General features: G+C 32.7%; 2 protein-coding genes across 8 annotated transcripts; both read right to left on the bottom strand.

Annotated features, from left to right (window-relative positions):
- Positions 1 to 4,046: 4,046 nt before the first annotated feature.
- LOC107917929 (protein FAM135B) lies at positions 4,047 to 10,381 on the bottom strand. The gene is made up of 16 exons (XM_016847348.2): positions 10,172 to 10,381; positions 9,466 to 9,857; positions 9,309 to 9,394; positions 8,727 to 8,881; positions 8,232 to 8,296; positions 7,920 to 8,114; positions 7,667 to 7,724; positions 7,129 to 7,374; positions 6,888 to 7,012; positions 6,444 to 6,633; positions 6,275 to 6,334; positions 5,950 to 6,198; positions 5,523 to 5,781; positions 5,244 to 5,449; positions 5,040 to 5,090; positions 4,047 to 4,874 (listed from the first exon to the last, which is right to left on the bottom strand). The coding sequence occupies exons 2-16, from the start codon at positions 9,639 to 9,641 to the stop codon at positions 4,584 to 4,586; spliced, it is 2,412 nt and encodes an 803-aa protein (XP_016702837.1). The 5' UTR covers positions 9,642 to 9,857; positions 10,172 to 10,381; the 3' UTR covers positions 4,047 to 4,583.
- Positions 10,382 to 11,672: 1,291 nt separating this feature from the next.
- On the bottom strand, positions 11,673 to 15,555 carry LOC121223056 (endo-1,4-beta-xylanase 5). Of its 7 annotated transcripts, none has more exons than XR_005920420.1 (11): positions 15,109 to 15,555; positions 14,544 to 14,697; positions 14,262 to 14,363; positions 14,020 to 14,166; positions 13,770 to 13,942; positions 13,123 to 13,209; positions 12,845 to 12,934; positions 12,648 to 12,702; positions 12,439 to 12,536; positions 12,101 to 12,158; positions 11,673 to 11,942 (listed from the first exon to the last, which is right to left on the bottom strand). XR_005920420.1 is itself a non-coding variant. In XM_041103994.1 (5 exons), the coding sequence occupies exons 2-5, from the start codon at positions 14,565 to 14,567 to the stop codon at positions 13,925 to 13,927; spliced, it is 291 nt and encodes a 96-aa protein (XP_040959928.1). In that variant the 5' UTR covers positions 14,568 to 14,697; positions 15,199 to 15,552; the 3' UTR covers positions 13,551 to 13,924. The 7 variants fall into 7 exon arrangements, 1 of the variants encoding a protein (XP_040959928.1); XR_005920428.1 differs by having other exon boundaries at positions 14,544 to 14,666; positions 15,199 to 15,555; XR_005920462.1 differs by lacking the exon at positions 15,109 to 15,555 and having other exon boundaries at positions 14,124 to 14,161; positions 14,544 to 15,101.
- Positions 15,556 to 16,732: the final 1,177 nt, after the last annotated feature.

Below are 16,732 nucleotides of genomic sequence, written 5' to 3'. Positions count from 1 at the left end.
AGTGATTTCAAGTCCCGTTTTTAATGATTTTTATGTTTTTGAAATACCGGTAGCTCGATTTAGCTTATGCTAGCAATAATTCAACTTAGGGTTCATAATTGGAAAAATACCCATAGGTGAAATTTGTGTATTTTGGTATTTTATGATAGAATATGAGGTTTTAAATTATGTTAGACAACTTGTGCTACTCGGTTTTAAGTGAAAACGAGAAAAATGGCTTAATCGGTAAAAATACCTAATAGTCATAAGCACATGTTAGAGTGAGAATTTGATGTTGCCATAGAAGGGAAAAATGATCAGCATGTCATAAAACATAAGAAAATAGGATGAAGTTTAATTTCCGAACCTTGGGGCAAAAGTGCAAATATGCAAAAGTTTAAGGGTCAAAATGAAAATTTGTAAAAATATGATTTTTGGACCCGTATGAATAGTGTGACTAATTATTAGGCTAAATGTGATATTATAGATGAAGGAAATCGAGATTCGGGCTTAAATTGAGAAAATACAAGGTTATGGACTAAAATGGTAAATTGTCGTTTCTGGATCGAGGTAAGTTCGTGTGTTAATAATAATGCCATACCATGCATGAATTGTAATTCTCTATTGATATGGCATAAATTGTATGATTTAATATGTTTAAGAGAAGTTGATGGATGGTATGTATGATATGGGAAAAAAATGTAATGCTTGTTGTGTCATGTGAAATTGAATGGAAAATTTTTGTTACATGAATTGAGTGTTAAATTACTATTACCTGGGTTGTATGGATTGCTGCACGGTTGTACCTGATGAGATTTCGACAAGTTTGTACGTAAATAATTTATCGATTCTTTTTATTTTATTATATTTTGCTATCATATGTAATGTGGCTACCTATAGATTGACTAATTGTTGTAAATTGAAAATTGAAAAAAAAAACTATGAATAAATTTGTAACATGTTGGAAAGTGAGGAATTTCCCGGTTGAGCCTTCGGAATAAAAATGATACGGATGATCTATTGTGAGGTCGCATGTGTAGTACTAAGTGCAGGCTACTATGCGTACCCGATAACTTTGATCACGTGTGTGGTACTAAGTGCAGGCTACTATGTGTATCAGATGGTTAGGTCACGTGTGTAGTACTAAGTGCAGGCTACTACGTGTACCGGATAATTGGTCGCATGTATAGTACTATGTGCAGGCTACTATGCGTACCAGATAACCTTGTCTACAAGTGTGAAAATATGTGCAGGCAACTGAGTATCAGTTATTATTCCGAAGAGTTCAACGGGAAAATCGATTAAATAAAAATACATGTGAACATGATTATATGATGAATAAGTGCAGGTATATGTTTATGAAAATTTTGAGCAATGTGCTCGATATTTGGGTGAACTTCGATAAGACAAAATGGACTAAGTGAAATTATGTAAGAGTGAATTTTAATAGTAAAACAGTGTTGGACAGCAGCAGTTGTGTAACTTTGAAAATTCACCAAAAATTGTGTAAGTTGAATTAAATTCCAAAAAAATTATGGAATTAAATATAAATGAGTCTATTTTCATATAAAAGAAACAGGGGGAGAAAAGAGTTATATATTATGTGATATTATAATTTTTGTGAGACAGTGTCAGAATGAATTCGAGATCTCCTGTTCTGACTTGGAAAAATTGTTAAAAATTGTAAAAAAAATAATTATGAGTTATAATTTACATGAATAGAATATTGAATGAGTCTACTTTCAGGATAAATGGACAGGAACATCATCCGAGTCTCGAAATATGAGATAAATAATTTTTAGTGAAGAGAGGTCAGAACTGTTGGACAGCAAAACAGAGGAAACTTTAATGAATAAACTGTACTAATTGGCTAAACAAAAAATTCTGGAAATTTTATGGGAGAAATATATATGAATCTAGTTTCAAGGAAAATTAATGAAACTAAATTTGGAGTTTTGTAGCTTCAGATATGAATGATTTAGTAACTGTAACTCGATAACACAGCTTAACTTGAACATGTGTAATTGTATAATTATAGTGTTTTATCTTGAAAAGCGTGGTAGTAATTGCTTATTATTTTCATATGAACTTACTAAGCGTAAAGCTTACCCATCCTCTCCATTTCTTTAGTATTGGCAGGTCGGCTCGGGGTTGGAGATCGTCGGAGGCAAAATCACACTATCAAACTATCATTTTTGGGAGAATTAATTCAAATATTAGAAATATCAAGTGAGTGGCATGTATAGGAAGTTGGTTTGTGATATGTATTTTTATTATGATTTTGACCATACGTATCGGTCTGCATTGAGTTATCGTATATGATCATGAGATGTGGTCCTTATCCATTATGGTTTATAAGTTTAATTAATTGTGCCATGTCCTATGTTTTGATGTAATGATATAGTTAGCTTTGTTTGTTATGCATGTGTTCGAAAAGTTTTGAATTAAATGAAATTTTATGGCCCGATTTTCGTCTATATGTATTGTTAAGTCTGGTAATGCCTCGTACTCTATTCCGGCCTTGGGTGTTACAGTTTGATTGTATGGACCAAAATGTTCTTGGCTTGTAATTATTTCCCATACAGAGGTGATGTCGTGACACAGATCTTCAGGAATGTGCCTGTGTCGTGACATCGAAGGCAGTCTTGAAATTCTTCTATTCTGCTCTCCATGTTGCAACATCCAATGCTCTGTGTTGCAACACAACGACTAGTATCGAGTTAACACGCTTTCTAATGGTCTCCTGCACACGCACAAAGTATATTAGCTCACCCTTAGGCCTCATTCAGCCCCTAAGGTCAATAAAAGACTCAACTTACACACTTTATTCAATTTAACTAAAGTTGTGAAAACATAATTAAAACTTAACCAAAATGCTTGTATTCAAACTCCTAAAGTGCGAAAACTAGTTTTATCTATTACACCAAATTACGACATATCAAACTCCCCCACACTTAAGTCATTACTTGTCCTCAAGCAAAGCAAACAAAAACAGTAAACGACAAGACGATCCTTGAGCAAGTACGGTACAAATGTTTAGCTTTGGAGCACATAAGTAATATTTCATATTCACACATAATCTCGGCATGATATATAGCTAACTTACCACTTCTGATATCAAACGATCAGTATATCATAAAATATACAAGCATTAAGGGTCTCAATTGTATGAATCCATCAATAAATTATACAAGTAATTTGATTATCCTAACAGACCACACAATCGTAACTGCAATTATTCAACATGATTTCAAATTGTGAATAAGCATCAAAATAGTTTCAAGCACGAAAATAGTTTGACACATTATATTGTCCCCTATTCTCCCCCTTAGTGACCTTTTCCTGCTCAACGCCTTTTTCTCCTTCTCTCACCTTCTTTATATCTCCTTATAAGAAATCTCAACACCTTTCTTTCTTTTTCGCAGTACCTCACTCACAATTGCTTTTATAAATTGTATATAGAAGGATAAATATTCATAATAGTAATAATTGTTATAATAAAAAATAATTTTTGATTTTTTTAAATTAAGTTAGTGTCAAATTAACCTGTGACACCAATTCAACAAAATAATTATTCTATTTCTAGTAAGTGGAATAAAAACACCACAAACACCTCTTAAATGTATAGAATCATATATTAAAATTTATATAAATATAAAATAATTTAATAGAACATGGTTGAAGCTTACCCAGACGAAAATTGAGTAACAACTAACGAGCTGACAAGTAAAGGATGATTAGAAAGCTGATAAATAGAGCTCCTTCCTTTGCCCTTTCCATGGAAAGCAACACCTTACAAAATTAGTTGAGAGACAATTTTTTATACAACAAAAGCCCAGTTCCTCGATGGCAGATTGTAAAATTATCAGAGCCAGTTGTAATACAGGTATCATAACCCATGTGAATATTTTATATTTCATCACCAATTTTAGTGTACAAGATCGGCCCCACAGTGTCATGGAAATTTCCACTTGATTTCGTGTTGCATTCATGGATTCATTTCAAGTTTTCTTTTTTCCGACTTAAGGGGAAAAAAACATAAAATATGATATCTTGTGAACCTAAAATTATAGCTCTAAACTGATTCACTGCTGAATTCATTCAAATGCTTCTTCGGCATGTTTACATACATAAACATGATCATTCTGTGTGATGGGAAAAAATCGAGTCATTTGCTAAAACCCAAAACAACAAACTAACCTACTGGATTTTTTTACATTGCTAGCTTTTTTTTTTCTAAACAATATCTATTGTAAAAAACTTGGTCATTTTACTCAGCGTAAAATATGCTGAGCCGACAAAAACTCCGTCGTAATGGCAAAAATTAAAACATCGAGCTACTTCAAACATACATACAACCTTCCAACATAAGCATCTTCGACATCATAATTTACAGCTGCTACCATCTCCCAATGCATCTACCCATCCGCCCATTGTGCAAGAATGCGGTTGCTAGACACACCCACTAGAACCAAAATTGCAGTGAATCTTGCTCTTTTCTGATGCTTGAGAACTTAAAACACTGATCACGGGCTCTGCAATTAGCGATCAATCTGGATACCATGCATGAGAAGGTGGATCAATTTCAAGCTCCTGAAATGTGGTTATTCAAATAGTTCTGGAAACGACCACATTATGAACCGAGCAAAAATATCTGACTCCAAAAACTCTATATGAGCAGCTCGTCCAATGAAAGTATTCAAGTTTTTGCCATAGGTAGACGTGTCAAAGTTGACATCACAACGAATAAACACCCGGTTCTCACAGGTAGGAGCCCTTATCTGGTCTATGCAGTAATTCAACATCTCCAGAAATGCTTTTCCCTTTTTGGAATAGTCTGTTGATGCTGCCCGGCATGACTCAATTCTGGCAGAGTGATATGGAACATAACCATCCTGTGAAGCGAGTCATCTGTTAATTACCTTACGAGTAGAACAGAAAACACTTGAAAAGTATAGTTACTGTACTATCTCTTAAAACTACAAAGTAGAACTGCTTGATTTTTTCCAAACTCAGAAACAGCCCGAAGACAGTAACAAGTTCAAAGAGGCAAGGAATACCTGGGGTGACGAAAGGAGGACTATATTCTTGAAATTTTCCAGAGTTTTTTGCTGAAAGAAGAAAATGGACCGTTTAAGAAATTCAGTGCTTTGAAAACAATGACATATTTCTGACATATAAATACTCAACCATAACAATAGCGAGTAATTGAAAGGAAGAATGACCACAAAACTCAAACCATGATACGACATTGTTAGCAATACCTTACAAAGTTTGTAGAAGAAAGTGTTACGGATATCTGGGTCATCTGTGAAAGTTAGCTGATGAATGCACTGCGTCCCCTTGAGCTTCTTCAAAAGCCACAACCCGGAATTGAATAAAGAATTTGAACTGTATAGATATCCCAAGTGTGGACCAGACAGAGATACGTATGTATGGAGGAATCTCAGGTAAGGTTCCATAATACTCTCTGCATACGGAAAAGCACATATCAAGCAGACATTTCAAAAATAGGAAATAAAGCTTTAGACAAGAATAACTACCTGCTAATGCTGTTCTTATTATAATGTTCCCAATAGAGTGCCCGACAAAACTAAGTTTGATATTTCGTAAGTCACCAGATCTTGAAGCTTTGTCCATTTTCTTTTTGACATATGCAATCACTTCATGTGCCAGCCTTAGTCCCATATCTCTGAAGTCTCCAGATGTTTTCTCTTCATTTGCCTCTGACATTAGGAAATGTATCTTGGAATCTATCAAAAGCCATTGGTTCCTAACAAGTCGCAGATCCAGATGATGCCCCTATATATTCAAATCAGGATTAGATGAAAGAAACTGCATGTGCATAAAAATTACTTCAGGTGCTCATTAAAACATACTCCGGGTCAAATAAATCATCGGAATAGATAGTATCAAATTAACGCAACAAAATTACAACCAAAGAAACAAGTGTGGGAGACCAAAACTTGCCTGAAAACCATGCACAAAGACAACGATCTTCAAGTCATGCCCACTCCGTGCAGCACTTGTACTTGATTGACTCTTCCCAGCTTCAAGAACAGTGCTTGTGGTAGCTAAATGCATTACGTCAAAATTCTTCAAGAATGATATATCACTAACAGTACGACGAGGTGCATTTATTACACGTTCCATAATTACAATAGGAACTCCTGAAGGATCTCCAAATATTTGCATGTCTTGGATCGATCGATTGTTAATCTGTGTGCAAGCAGTTTTGCCGGTAAACTAAGGTAAACAGCAATAAAGACGATAAGAACTATAAACACAAGAATACCCTCATTTGTGCAATACTTCGTCGATGAAGCTCAGCTCTCATGGTTGCTAACTCTGCAGGCTGCATTGCACAATATCAATTTTCCAAATTAGAAACTAAGTGAAAGAAATATTGTCTCTCATAACTGAATATGTAAGCCAACACAACAAAACAAAAAAGAAGTATTTACTTCATCAGTTAACTTCAGCAAACTTGGACCCCTCTTATGCACAATATGGTGGGAAGGCTCATCAAAACCACCATTTATATAATGGTGAGGCATTTCAACCTTAGAGTAAACCATCCATATTGACCATTCAGCTCTTCGATCCTTAGCCCATGCATCACGAAGGAATTGCACTATCTGTGTTTTATTCTCCCTGGAAAAAAATGCAATTTTAACATCTAAAATAAGCACAGATATTATGAATTAAGGGACTCAACTCATCTTTTCTGTTGATTAGTAGTTAGGGATGCAATGGTTAATATTTAGAGGTCCAAGTAAATATTTGAAGATAAATAAAGTCAATGACATAGTTCCACTCGGTTATCTGCAAAAAGTTACTTCTGAGTTTAAACAAACCTCAATACACTTTGTATTCTTACAAGACCTGTAAATAAAAATGTATCTGACCTGTGGAAATTGAGGAATGTGTTCCATAAATACGACACTTGTTCACCCCATAGATTAAATAATTTAATTTTATCATCCTTGGATAAGTTCTGGAGCAACCTAACATCTAATCTACCACCAACTCCCTGTTAAAGAGAGGAAGCTATTGTAGTTTCAATCAATAAAAAAACCTATAATATCATTAAAAAAAAGGAGAAATAAATAGGAAAGTGTATGCTGCTTGATAAAATAAAGCAAGGACCTCAAGACCATTTTGTGGCTTGCCTTGTCCGGGAACTTCAGCATGAGCAGTAGCCGGGTTTGCTTGCAGAATGGAATCAGATAGTTTTGTTTCGTTCATTGTGGATGTAAATTCAGTTAAATCAATTACTCGGTTAATACCATTGCCAAATCTTTGTAGCTCCACAAGCAGTGTGTCACGAGCATCAAATAAAGCCTTAACAAGCGTGGCATGTTTCAAGTCAGTACATGCCACTTTATCTAGTGCCTGGTCAATCACATAATTGAATTATCAGTACATAGAATCCTGACTATTAATGATAATAAGAAGATATAAGATGATTTCCACTATTGCTCATGTAAATCCACAAGAAAAAACATTATTAAACCCAAAAAACTAAAAATGGCTATTTTGAACTTTATTATCGTAAATAATAAAGCCTCATAATATTCATAAATTCAGATCAACGTATTATACCCACAGTTTCCACCGCTCAAACAAATAACTAAACTATTAGAGATGTGTTACTGTTTATTATTATCCTATGTTTAGAACAAACCTGACTAGATCCGTCGATAGTTTCACCAGCAACAGCATTGGGGGCACTATAAGGAACGCTGAAATAATTCAACAGGTCAAATTACTACAACGTGTCAACATAGCACAATTTACTTTATAACCAAGACCGCCCCTCCCTTTCTCTTTCATTCCACCAAGAAATACCCCACCCCAAAAGAAGGTTCAAAAAGGGTGATGAAAGGAATATGAGTCCTGTTAAGTTAGCATTGCTGTTTCTAGAATCTGTGACAAACCTGGGTACTTTCTTTGCGCCCTTGCGAGAACCAACTTTTAGGAGACAGACGTGAACACTTACATCCACAAGAACAGCATGAAATGAATCAAAATAAACAGGGCAATAGGAATGCAGTCCTAAAAGAGCTTTAGGAGGGATACGAAATTCATGAACTGCAGCAGGGCAACCATCTGAAGAAGGCTGAAACTCAGAACTGAATGCAGCAGTTTTCAGTTAATTATGAGAACTTTTAAATTGAAAAGAAAAAAAAAATATAGAGGTAAGTGAAATGATGCACATATAAAAATGAAAACAGGATTTATCAACTTACCCTTTCTCCAATACAGGAGAATAGAGAAGCTCAAACTTCAATATGACAGCTGATGATAAAGGGCCCTGTTAGATATTACTACATTAGCACCATAATAGGTTATAAGAGAATATAGATATTGACCTTCAATGGCTCGGCAATAGCCAAACCAATCATGGTAGGAAAGATTCTATGGATGTCCTCCATGAATACCAGAATCAATTGAAGAAAACACTGGTAAGAGTCAACTTTTGGGAACATCCAATGCCATTTCCATTCAATATATGGTTGGAGTTACAGATTTGAGCATCATTTGATATCAAAAGAGTAAAGCATCAAACCTATGATAGACTGACATTAGGCCGTATATTTACTAATGAAAATATGTGAATCAGTGGTACAGGCAGGTTAAGAGCTGCACAAGTTCTAGCAACGTATGTGGTTGAATCAACTGCTAAAAAAGAGAGTTGTGTGCAAATGTGAGTATGTGCAGGAAAATAAAGAGAGATTTCCTGCCTCGTTCTCAGTAAGGGGTAGATGAAATGCAACCAAGATAGATAGAAGAACATCCTGTTTCGCATATTTGATTCGAAAAGGCCGTGTTGCGAAACTGTTGTCAGTGTCATCAATCCTCCACACTCCGTATACATCATCAGAACCAACATTTGGAGCTGCAACATTTTCCTAGTCTTATTAAGAAAAAAAGAATGTTGTCTAAAGACAAAAATCAATGCTGGGTTTTAATTAAGCATGTAACCTACTTCAGATGTATTTGCTTCAACTGCATAGAAAATATTTTGATCAATTAATTGGACAACATAGCAGATTTTTCTATTATGAAGTGGCACTTCCCAATAAAGTAAACTGCAATTTTCCAGTTTAGGTCTCTAGAGCGACTGGTTTCAATACAAAATGACTGAATATAGCAATACTGGAAACATTTTATAAGTTAATGAGATAATGTTCTGACTATAATGACAAATAGAAACTTTCTAACTTTAAGAAAATTATTTTATATTTTTTTTTCTTATAAAGGAATGGAGGCAAATAGGTAACAAACGTTAGAAGAAAAAAAGCAACTGAATTTTAACAATTTACCTTCATATTGCATGACTCTTGAAGGCGCTCCTATAGAAGTTTGCTGATCATTTTCCCATCTCATAGTAATCTTAAGTCGATACCATCTAAACAAATACAAAACATAAGGATAATACGCACAAATCATAGTAAACCAAATATAAAAAATGCTCCATACCCTTGCTGGAAAAGATCAAGGTTATGAAACCTATGGATGTAAATTGCAATCTCTTGGATAGTATCCAACATGACAGCCGGCTGTACTTTAGCCGGTTGCGGTTTTGCATTGGATAACTTCTTCGCTTGTTCGACTTTATTATTGAAACCAATTAACCACGCAATACGACGTAACATATGTAATCAAAATCAAGTATCCACAAATATTGCATCCCTCTTTACTTTTTCGCTCTGAAGTATCAAAATCCAGGGTCCTTCTCAAAACCATATACCCTTGACTGTCATACAATCATCAGAGAACAATGCACCCTCACATAAAAAACCAAGACTAACAACTCTCTCTATACGACCCACTGTCTTTATTTCTCCTCGTACAATGCAAAGGCTAAATAGCTGCAAAAGGAGGAACCAAAAAAAAAAATTCAAAATGTTGAAAAAGAAAATCATCATTCCAAAAATCAGTAACAGCATAAATTTTTAAGGAATTGCATTAAAGGCTGCTATATAATGAGAACATTGCAATTTAAAAGAACCAAATAAGAACATTTTGAGATTATTAACAGTATGGAACTAACAGTGTTCAGAATAAAATTAATCAAGTTTACTAACAACCTTAAAAATAAAATAAAATAAAATAAAATAAATCCAAATAAAAATGATAAGCAACCAAAAAAAGTAGGAAAAAGAAAAACAAAAAAACAACAAACCTGGGCTCAGATCTACAAATAGAGATAGGGTTTGCAGGCTTTTTGGTGTTATAGCTACAGATGAATGGGGAGGTTGATAAAGAAAGAAAATTAAATATAAAAATACTAAAAGAAATGGAAATGAAATACAGAGATCTGGTGGAATACGTTGATCTTTATTTTGGTTTCGTTTTTTAAGAAAAAATGAAGTTACTATTTTATTTTATTTTTATTAATTAAATTTTTGTAGAAGGTAAGATATTTAGGTTTAGTTTGGATGGGCGGTGTGTTTAGCTCCGGTGAGGTTAAAAACAACAGTGGCGGTGAGATTAGTTACTGTAACGGTGAGATTGGATACTGTAGCGGTGAGATTAGAAACAACGGTGGAGTGTGTGTTTGGATTCAAACGCAGCTGTAGCGGTGAGGTGAAAATAGAAAATGACCTTTAAGGACATTAGATTAAAAATGATATATAATAGAAGTTTTTAAAATTATTTAACAATTACAAAATTAATAAATGATTAAAATTTATTATTAAATATAATTTAATAAAAATATATAATTTAATAGAATATATGAATTTATTAAAATTATAATATATAATATTATAAAATATAATTTAAAATAATTATTATTAAATATAATTTAACAAAAATATATAATTTAATAAAATTCTTAGTATTAAATATTCTTATATGAATTTACTAAAATCATAATATATTATACTATAAAATATAATTTAAAATAATTATGATTAAATATAATTTAACAAAAATATATAATTTAATAAAATTCTTAGTATTAAATATTCTAATGATTGTATCAACAAACTTCATAAATTTCTTCTATCAAATATTAAAATATTTGAACTTGACTTTGAATATTGATTTTATGATTGTTACTTTACCATCAACAACCCAAATTCAATTTACTTAACAACATAATGAATTAGGGTTTTTCTTCATATTCCCAATTATGTATTCCATTTCCGACCGTAAAGCACCTTTCAACTCATCTCATCAGTAATTTTCTGTCCATTGAAAAATTAGGATTCTATTGTTTGTGCATCAACAATTTCAAACTCTAAAATTTAGAACGTAAATTTTATTTTCTCAATTTCAATTTTGTTTCTAGATTTGAATTGCAGCAATTTTGGTCTTCAATGTTGTTTTCTTCTTTCATTTTAACTTCTTCTTTTTGTTATATTTTCTGTAGAAAGATGGATTTTTTATGATTAAACTTTTAGACATATTTATTTTCAATTTTTTCCACGAGCATTTAGATAAGAAAAATATTAAAACTATTCAAAAGTTACTTGTTTGCTTCAAAACGAAGCATATAAGGACTAAATTGCTTATTTTTATATTAGAGGACCCAATTTGCTCTTGAATTTCTAATAGTTTAACCAACAAAAGTTTTACATGAGCTAACAAAAAACCTCTCCAACTAAATTGCACGCATAACTTGTTTAGCAAGGTTCATTTTGTCTAAAGATTGAACAGACTTGGATTAACAATTTATATAGATAAAATGTACTCTTATTGTAATCGACTTGGACAAATATGAATGGTGGTCATCTTTTATAAATACAAATTTGTCATCACACAGGTTTAAAAGAAAGTAAAAAAAAAAAAAGCTGATCATTTCATCATTCAATTTTAAACATTTGAGAAAGGTATATGTTTTCTGTCTGGCCATGATTCTATTTTCTCAAAGCACTTGACAGGTACCACCCCATCAAAACCCTCAGTCAATATCACTTTGTTGTCTGAAATGTAAAGCTTCATGCCTTCTGCAGTCATCAAGAAAACAAGCGAAGACAACTTAAGAACCGTAGTTTGGCAAGAACAAATCAATATATGTTCGGCCACACTCTAAAGAAAAGTGAGAAAGATGACTTGCTTCTTTCATGATTCTATGAACCGAAGCAATAACTGCAAGCATGCTTACCTTCCAAAGCTTTTCTAACATCAAGATAGATCAAAACGTTTAACATCTCATCTCATACCTGAAGAGGGTAAAAGAACAAATCATCATAAGCCCTGTACAGCATTTAGATTCACTAAAACTCAATTTATGCCGATTAGTGCTTGTCATTTCCCATTATTGCTTAAAATTCACGTTATATATCGGCATCTTAGTAATCCCCTTTCATAACAAGCATAATAACACCCCTAAGCAGTTTGTCACGTATATCGTGCTGGCATATTAAAAATAGAGAGTAAAATGAAGGAGTTCGTATGTCAAAGTTCAGAGGAACAGTAAAGAGAAATTTCATGATATCTCACCACTTATCACTTCACCGTCAGTCGGTAAGCCACTTGAAAAGTGAACATGCAATCTTTTCATGCGCTTCAAACCCGACTCCAAAATTGATTCCAAATTCCTTTTATAGGTTCCATGTACGCAAACAATCATCTCAGGGAAAATCAAGAGGATTATGCAAAATAAAAGGCATAAAGAAAGTCCATAAATCTAAGAGACATGATGTTCTTACATTGCACTTCATCAGCTGAAAGGATTTGTTTTAATAATCTTTCGGACTCAACTGTCTGCCAACGTGACATACAATATCTTCCTTAGAAGTGCATAGACATAAATAAAGATGCTCAAAACAACAGCTAAAAATAATCTAAGGTGACAATTCAGATAAAGCATGAAGAAATTAATAAATTTTTAAGAAAGATTCATCACCATGACGGTGTGGCCTTGGTTTGCACGTATCAGAAGCTCCCCATTTTCCTCAAGAAGGCTAAACTGTTGTTTATTATCTTTTCTGACAGCCTACAATCAATAAACATAAAAACCATGAAATTTCTGTTGGCTGCAAAACGAACATTTTCCTTCTCATGATTGTTTATACACCAACATTTTGGAGACCAAGAATCTAAATTACTACTGGTAACAGCTCAAAGATCACTTATAAGTAAACAACAAATAGTATTTAGCTCAAAGAAGGAAGATGTTTATACATCAACAGCTCAAAAAACATTTCTGAGGCAGTGCATGAACTGTCATCTTTCTCCTCCCGAGTTCGGCACAACTCATCTGCTTCTTCCCTGCATTAGTAAACTGATCACTTAATTTGCTTATATAAAATTCAACATGCAAATACATGGATTTAGCAACACTAAAAGGAATAGAATTATGGAATAAGAAAATAGTAATTTTTTTGTCGGCATCATCCAGCTTTTGCTTCTGAGCATCGTCAGCTGCTGACTGCTCACTAGGCGATGGATACACTGGAAAATCATTACCGAACATAATATTAAGTTGCTACCAACTATGAATTCAGTCAATTGATACAACAGTAAGTCCACATATTCTTCAGCAAAACAACTGCACAATATATTTGCTACTTGAAGAGATTTATGTGCTTCACCTCATTTCTTTCCCATTATTTACATTTTAGAAAAGATTTCCATTCATTTCCTCGGCAAGGGTTTCATTAACATTGTCTTTTACAAAAACTAGAAGTTTTTCATAAGAATTTCATGACACTACTTATTAATGTATTAGATGCTCAAAGAAAGAAATTGCATCAGTTGCTAGTTTCAACTGCCTAAAACATTTTAATCTAGCAGAAGACAAAAGTAATTTCACTCATGCAGGCATGTACTTGGGGTCTTCCCAGAATATGTTGTGGCCTCTGGCTATTATTTGGTGGGCTCTAACAAACTCCAGCATTTGGTCAGCTAAGGTGTAGTTGGTCTTCCCTTGATCTGGTTCTGTTGCATACCATTTCAGTTCATTTTCAAACACTGCTGCATTGAATCATTCAACAAACCAGTTCTGGAAGACAAAAAGAAAACAAGATCAATTAGCTAGCATTGTCCGACAAGTATTAAGAAATGAATATGAACACATACCTGATAGGGCAAATTCCCAAGAATGGTGTGTGCTATTGCAGAACCAAATGGAAAATCCTTTGAGACTTGGTTTATAGTTATTACTGCTCCTTGCAACCTATTACCTTGTTGATCTGAGACATGTATTGTTACAGCACGCTTCCTTTGCTGGGGGAAAAAATAGACGGTAAGTAATTTTGTTAAGATATTGAACATTACCATTGTTGAAATATCATTTCACAAAGTGTGTCAACAGTAATTACAGTGTTAATCATGAATTGCTGGTTAAACCTCCATTCTTGTTCTGTAAATGGCTGTAACGAGGAACTATCAATTGTTATATCAATGTCTCTATCATCTGAGTTCTGCATATCCAGAACATTAGAAAAAAAAGGGTTCTTAGAAGCAAAAATCAGTGACAGCATTAATAATCTAATGCTCAATCTTTTTCACATATAAAAGCCTAAATTTATATTGATTTGAAAACAGGTTCACTTGGATTAGCAGTAAAGCTAAATTTGAAGGTGAATCAAGAACAAATCCACCTTTGAGAAATGACCAGCAACCATTCTTAGCCAAAACAGTCCCTATACAATTATATGTTCTGTTTTCTGTCTTCAAGCTTGCCCTAATGAGAGCTGAATTTGCACATTGTATTTTGATCCAAGCTGTAATTGCACCAAACAGAGTAAGCCAATCCTGTAATGTTTCAAAATACAATTTGTCTGATATTCACAGTAAAAGTTTTCCACTTGAACAATTATCATTGCAAACGATTAAAATTATCAGAAAGAAAACATAAATTGATTCCATAATTCTGATATTCACTAAACCCTCATCATTGGTCAAAAGCAAGATCGACCCAACACTTCTTTTTCCAATCGAAAGGTCATTAATGTAATCCAAAGACAACCAATCTAGTCAATATCATCACGATCAGACAAGGAAATATATATTTTTCAAGGATTCCAACAAAACCCAGAAATTCAGTAGAAGAAAAAAAAATCTCATATAAGAATTTCCACAACGAACTATTTGTTTCTTCAAATAATTATATGCATGCACATTTAAAAATCGATAAATAAAAGCTATTAGTTTTTAATGGAATACCTGATTAGAGCATATAGGTCTTTGGATTTCTCCTTGATTTCAACGATCTGAAAAAGGAATGAAGAACGGAAGAAGGAGAAAGAGCCTTACCTGGATGAAGGAGGAACCGGAAGAGGTCATTGACCAAACTGATTTGCAACCCAAGGGGAAGGGGAAAGGGAATGGGAAAGAGGAGAAGAAGGGTAACCAAACATCAGAAAAACCTGAAGAATGCAACTGAAGAATAGATGGGTAAAAGAGGAAAAGAAAAAGTAACTGAAGTTGCTAAATTTTTACTGAAGCTTTTAGCACCAGTCAGCTTAAGGCTGTCCAGTGCAGTAGAAATTCCTCACTGTACTGGAAGCCAACACATCCAAAGGCTGTCCAGAGTCTAGTCCAGTGCAGTGAGATTGATAATAGAGGGGAAAACATTCAACGCACTGTTGTGCGTTTGCATCCAAAGGGGCCCTTAGTTATTTACTGTATTTCAAATGTTTAAATTTAAATTTTAAAATCTTATAATTTATCAATGTATTTTAAATGTTCAAATTTAGGTAGCTTTCCTACCTTCTTCTCTTCTTTTATTATTACCATCCCTCTTATTCCAACAATAATAAAATCTATCTTTAAATCCAAAACAATTTTTTTTTATAAAATAGATATCACAAGTTAATTTCGTTGGAAAAAGTCGATTATGTCAGTATTATTGTCAATGTAAGGGAATTTAGATTCGAGCATGCTAAAATACTTTAACATCTCTATTTAAAAGCTATGGATAATCTTAATAAAAATTTTGGTTGAAAAAAAAACAAACTAATCTAACATTTCTTTTAAATTAGGTTAAAATATAATATAAGTCTCTATATTCTTCGTAAATTTGAAAGGTAATCTCTGTACTTATGTTTTTTAGGAATTTTGTTTCTCTATTTTTTACATTTTGAAATTTCAGTCCAACTATTAATGATATTAAATCTATTTTGTTAAATTTAGATTCATTATAATGCCTTTTTTTAATTACATTTGTACCAAGTGAGTATTTCTTTTAATTACAAAATATTACACCAATTAATTTAACAAAAAAAATTAAAAGTGTTAACAATTGGATCTGAATTTTAAATTTTGAAAATTTGAGAAATTAAATTCTTGAAAATAAAAGTATATTGACTAAATTTCAAATATTTATATTATGATGATATTTTTGTCTTTTCACGTATAATCTTTATATAAAATAACTAAAATCCATATATCCAAATATCAAACTACGGAGGAAGCTTGGGGACTGCTAGGGACCCCGACCCTCCTAAAATGAAAATATATGCTTTTAGTTCATTTATAATTTATAAATTTATAAATTATTGATGATAAAATTACAATTTGATCTCAAAAATATAATAAAATTTTGATTTAATCCTTTAAGATATATAAAAAAATAAATTATTAAATTTGTGAAATTTCATTTTTACTATCATAAAAATATAATATAAAATGGTGAAATTTTCCATCTTCGTCCCTAGATCAAACATGTATTTATAATAAGATTTATTTATAAGCTATTTATCCCTCCACCACTAATCATTATTGATTAAATTTTTAAATTTTGTTTTATAATTTTACTTTATTCATAATTGATACACTTCATGGGCTA

The sequence above is a fragment of the Gossypium hirsutum genome, chromosome A01 (assembly GCF_007990345.1).
Source record: "Gossypium hirsutum isolate 1008001.06 chromosome A01, Gossypium_hirsutum_v2.1, whole genome shotgun sequence".
NCBI classification, from domain to species: Eukaryota; Viridiplantae; Streptophyta; class Magnoliopsida; order Malvales; family Malvaceae; genus Gossypium; species Gossypium hirsutum.
This window is presented reverse-complemented; position numbering and strand designations above follow the sequence as displayed.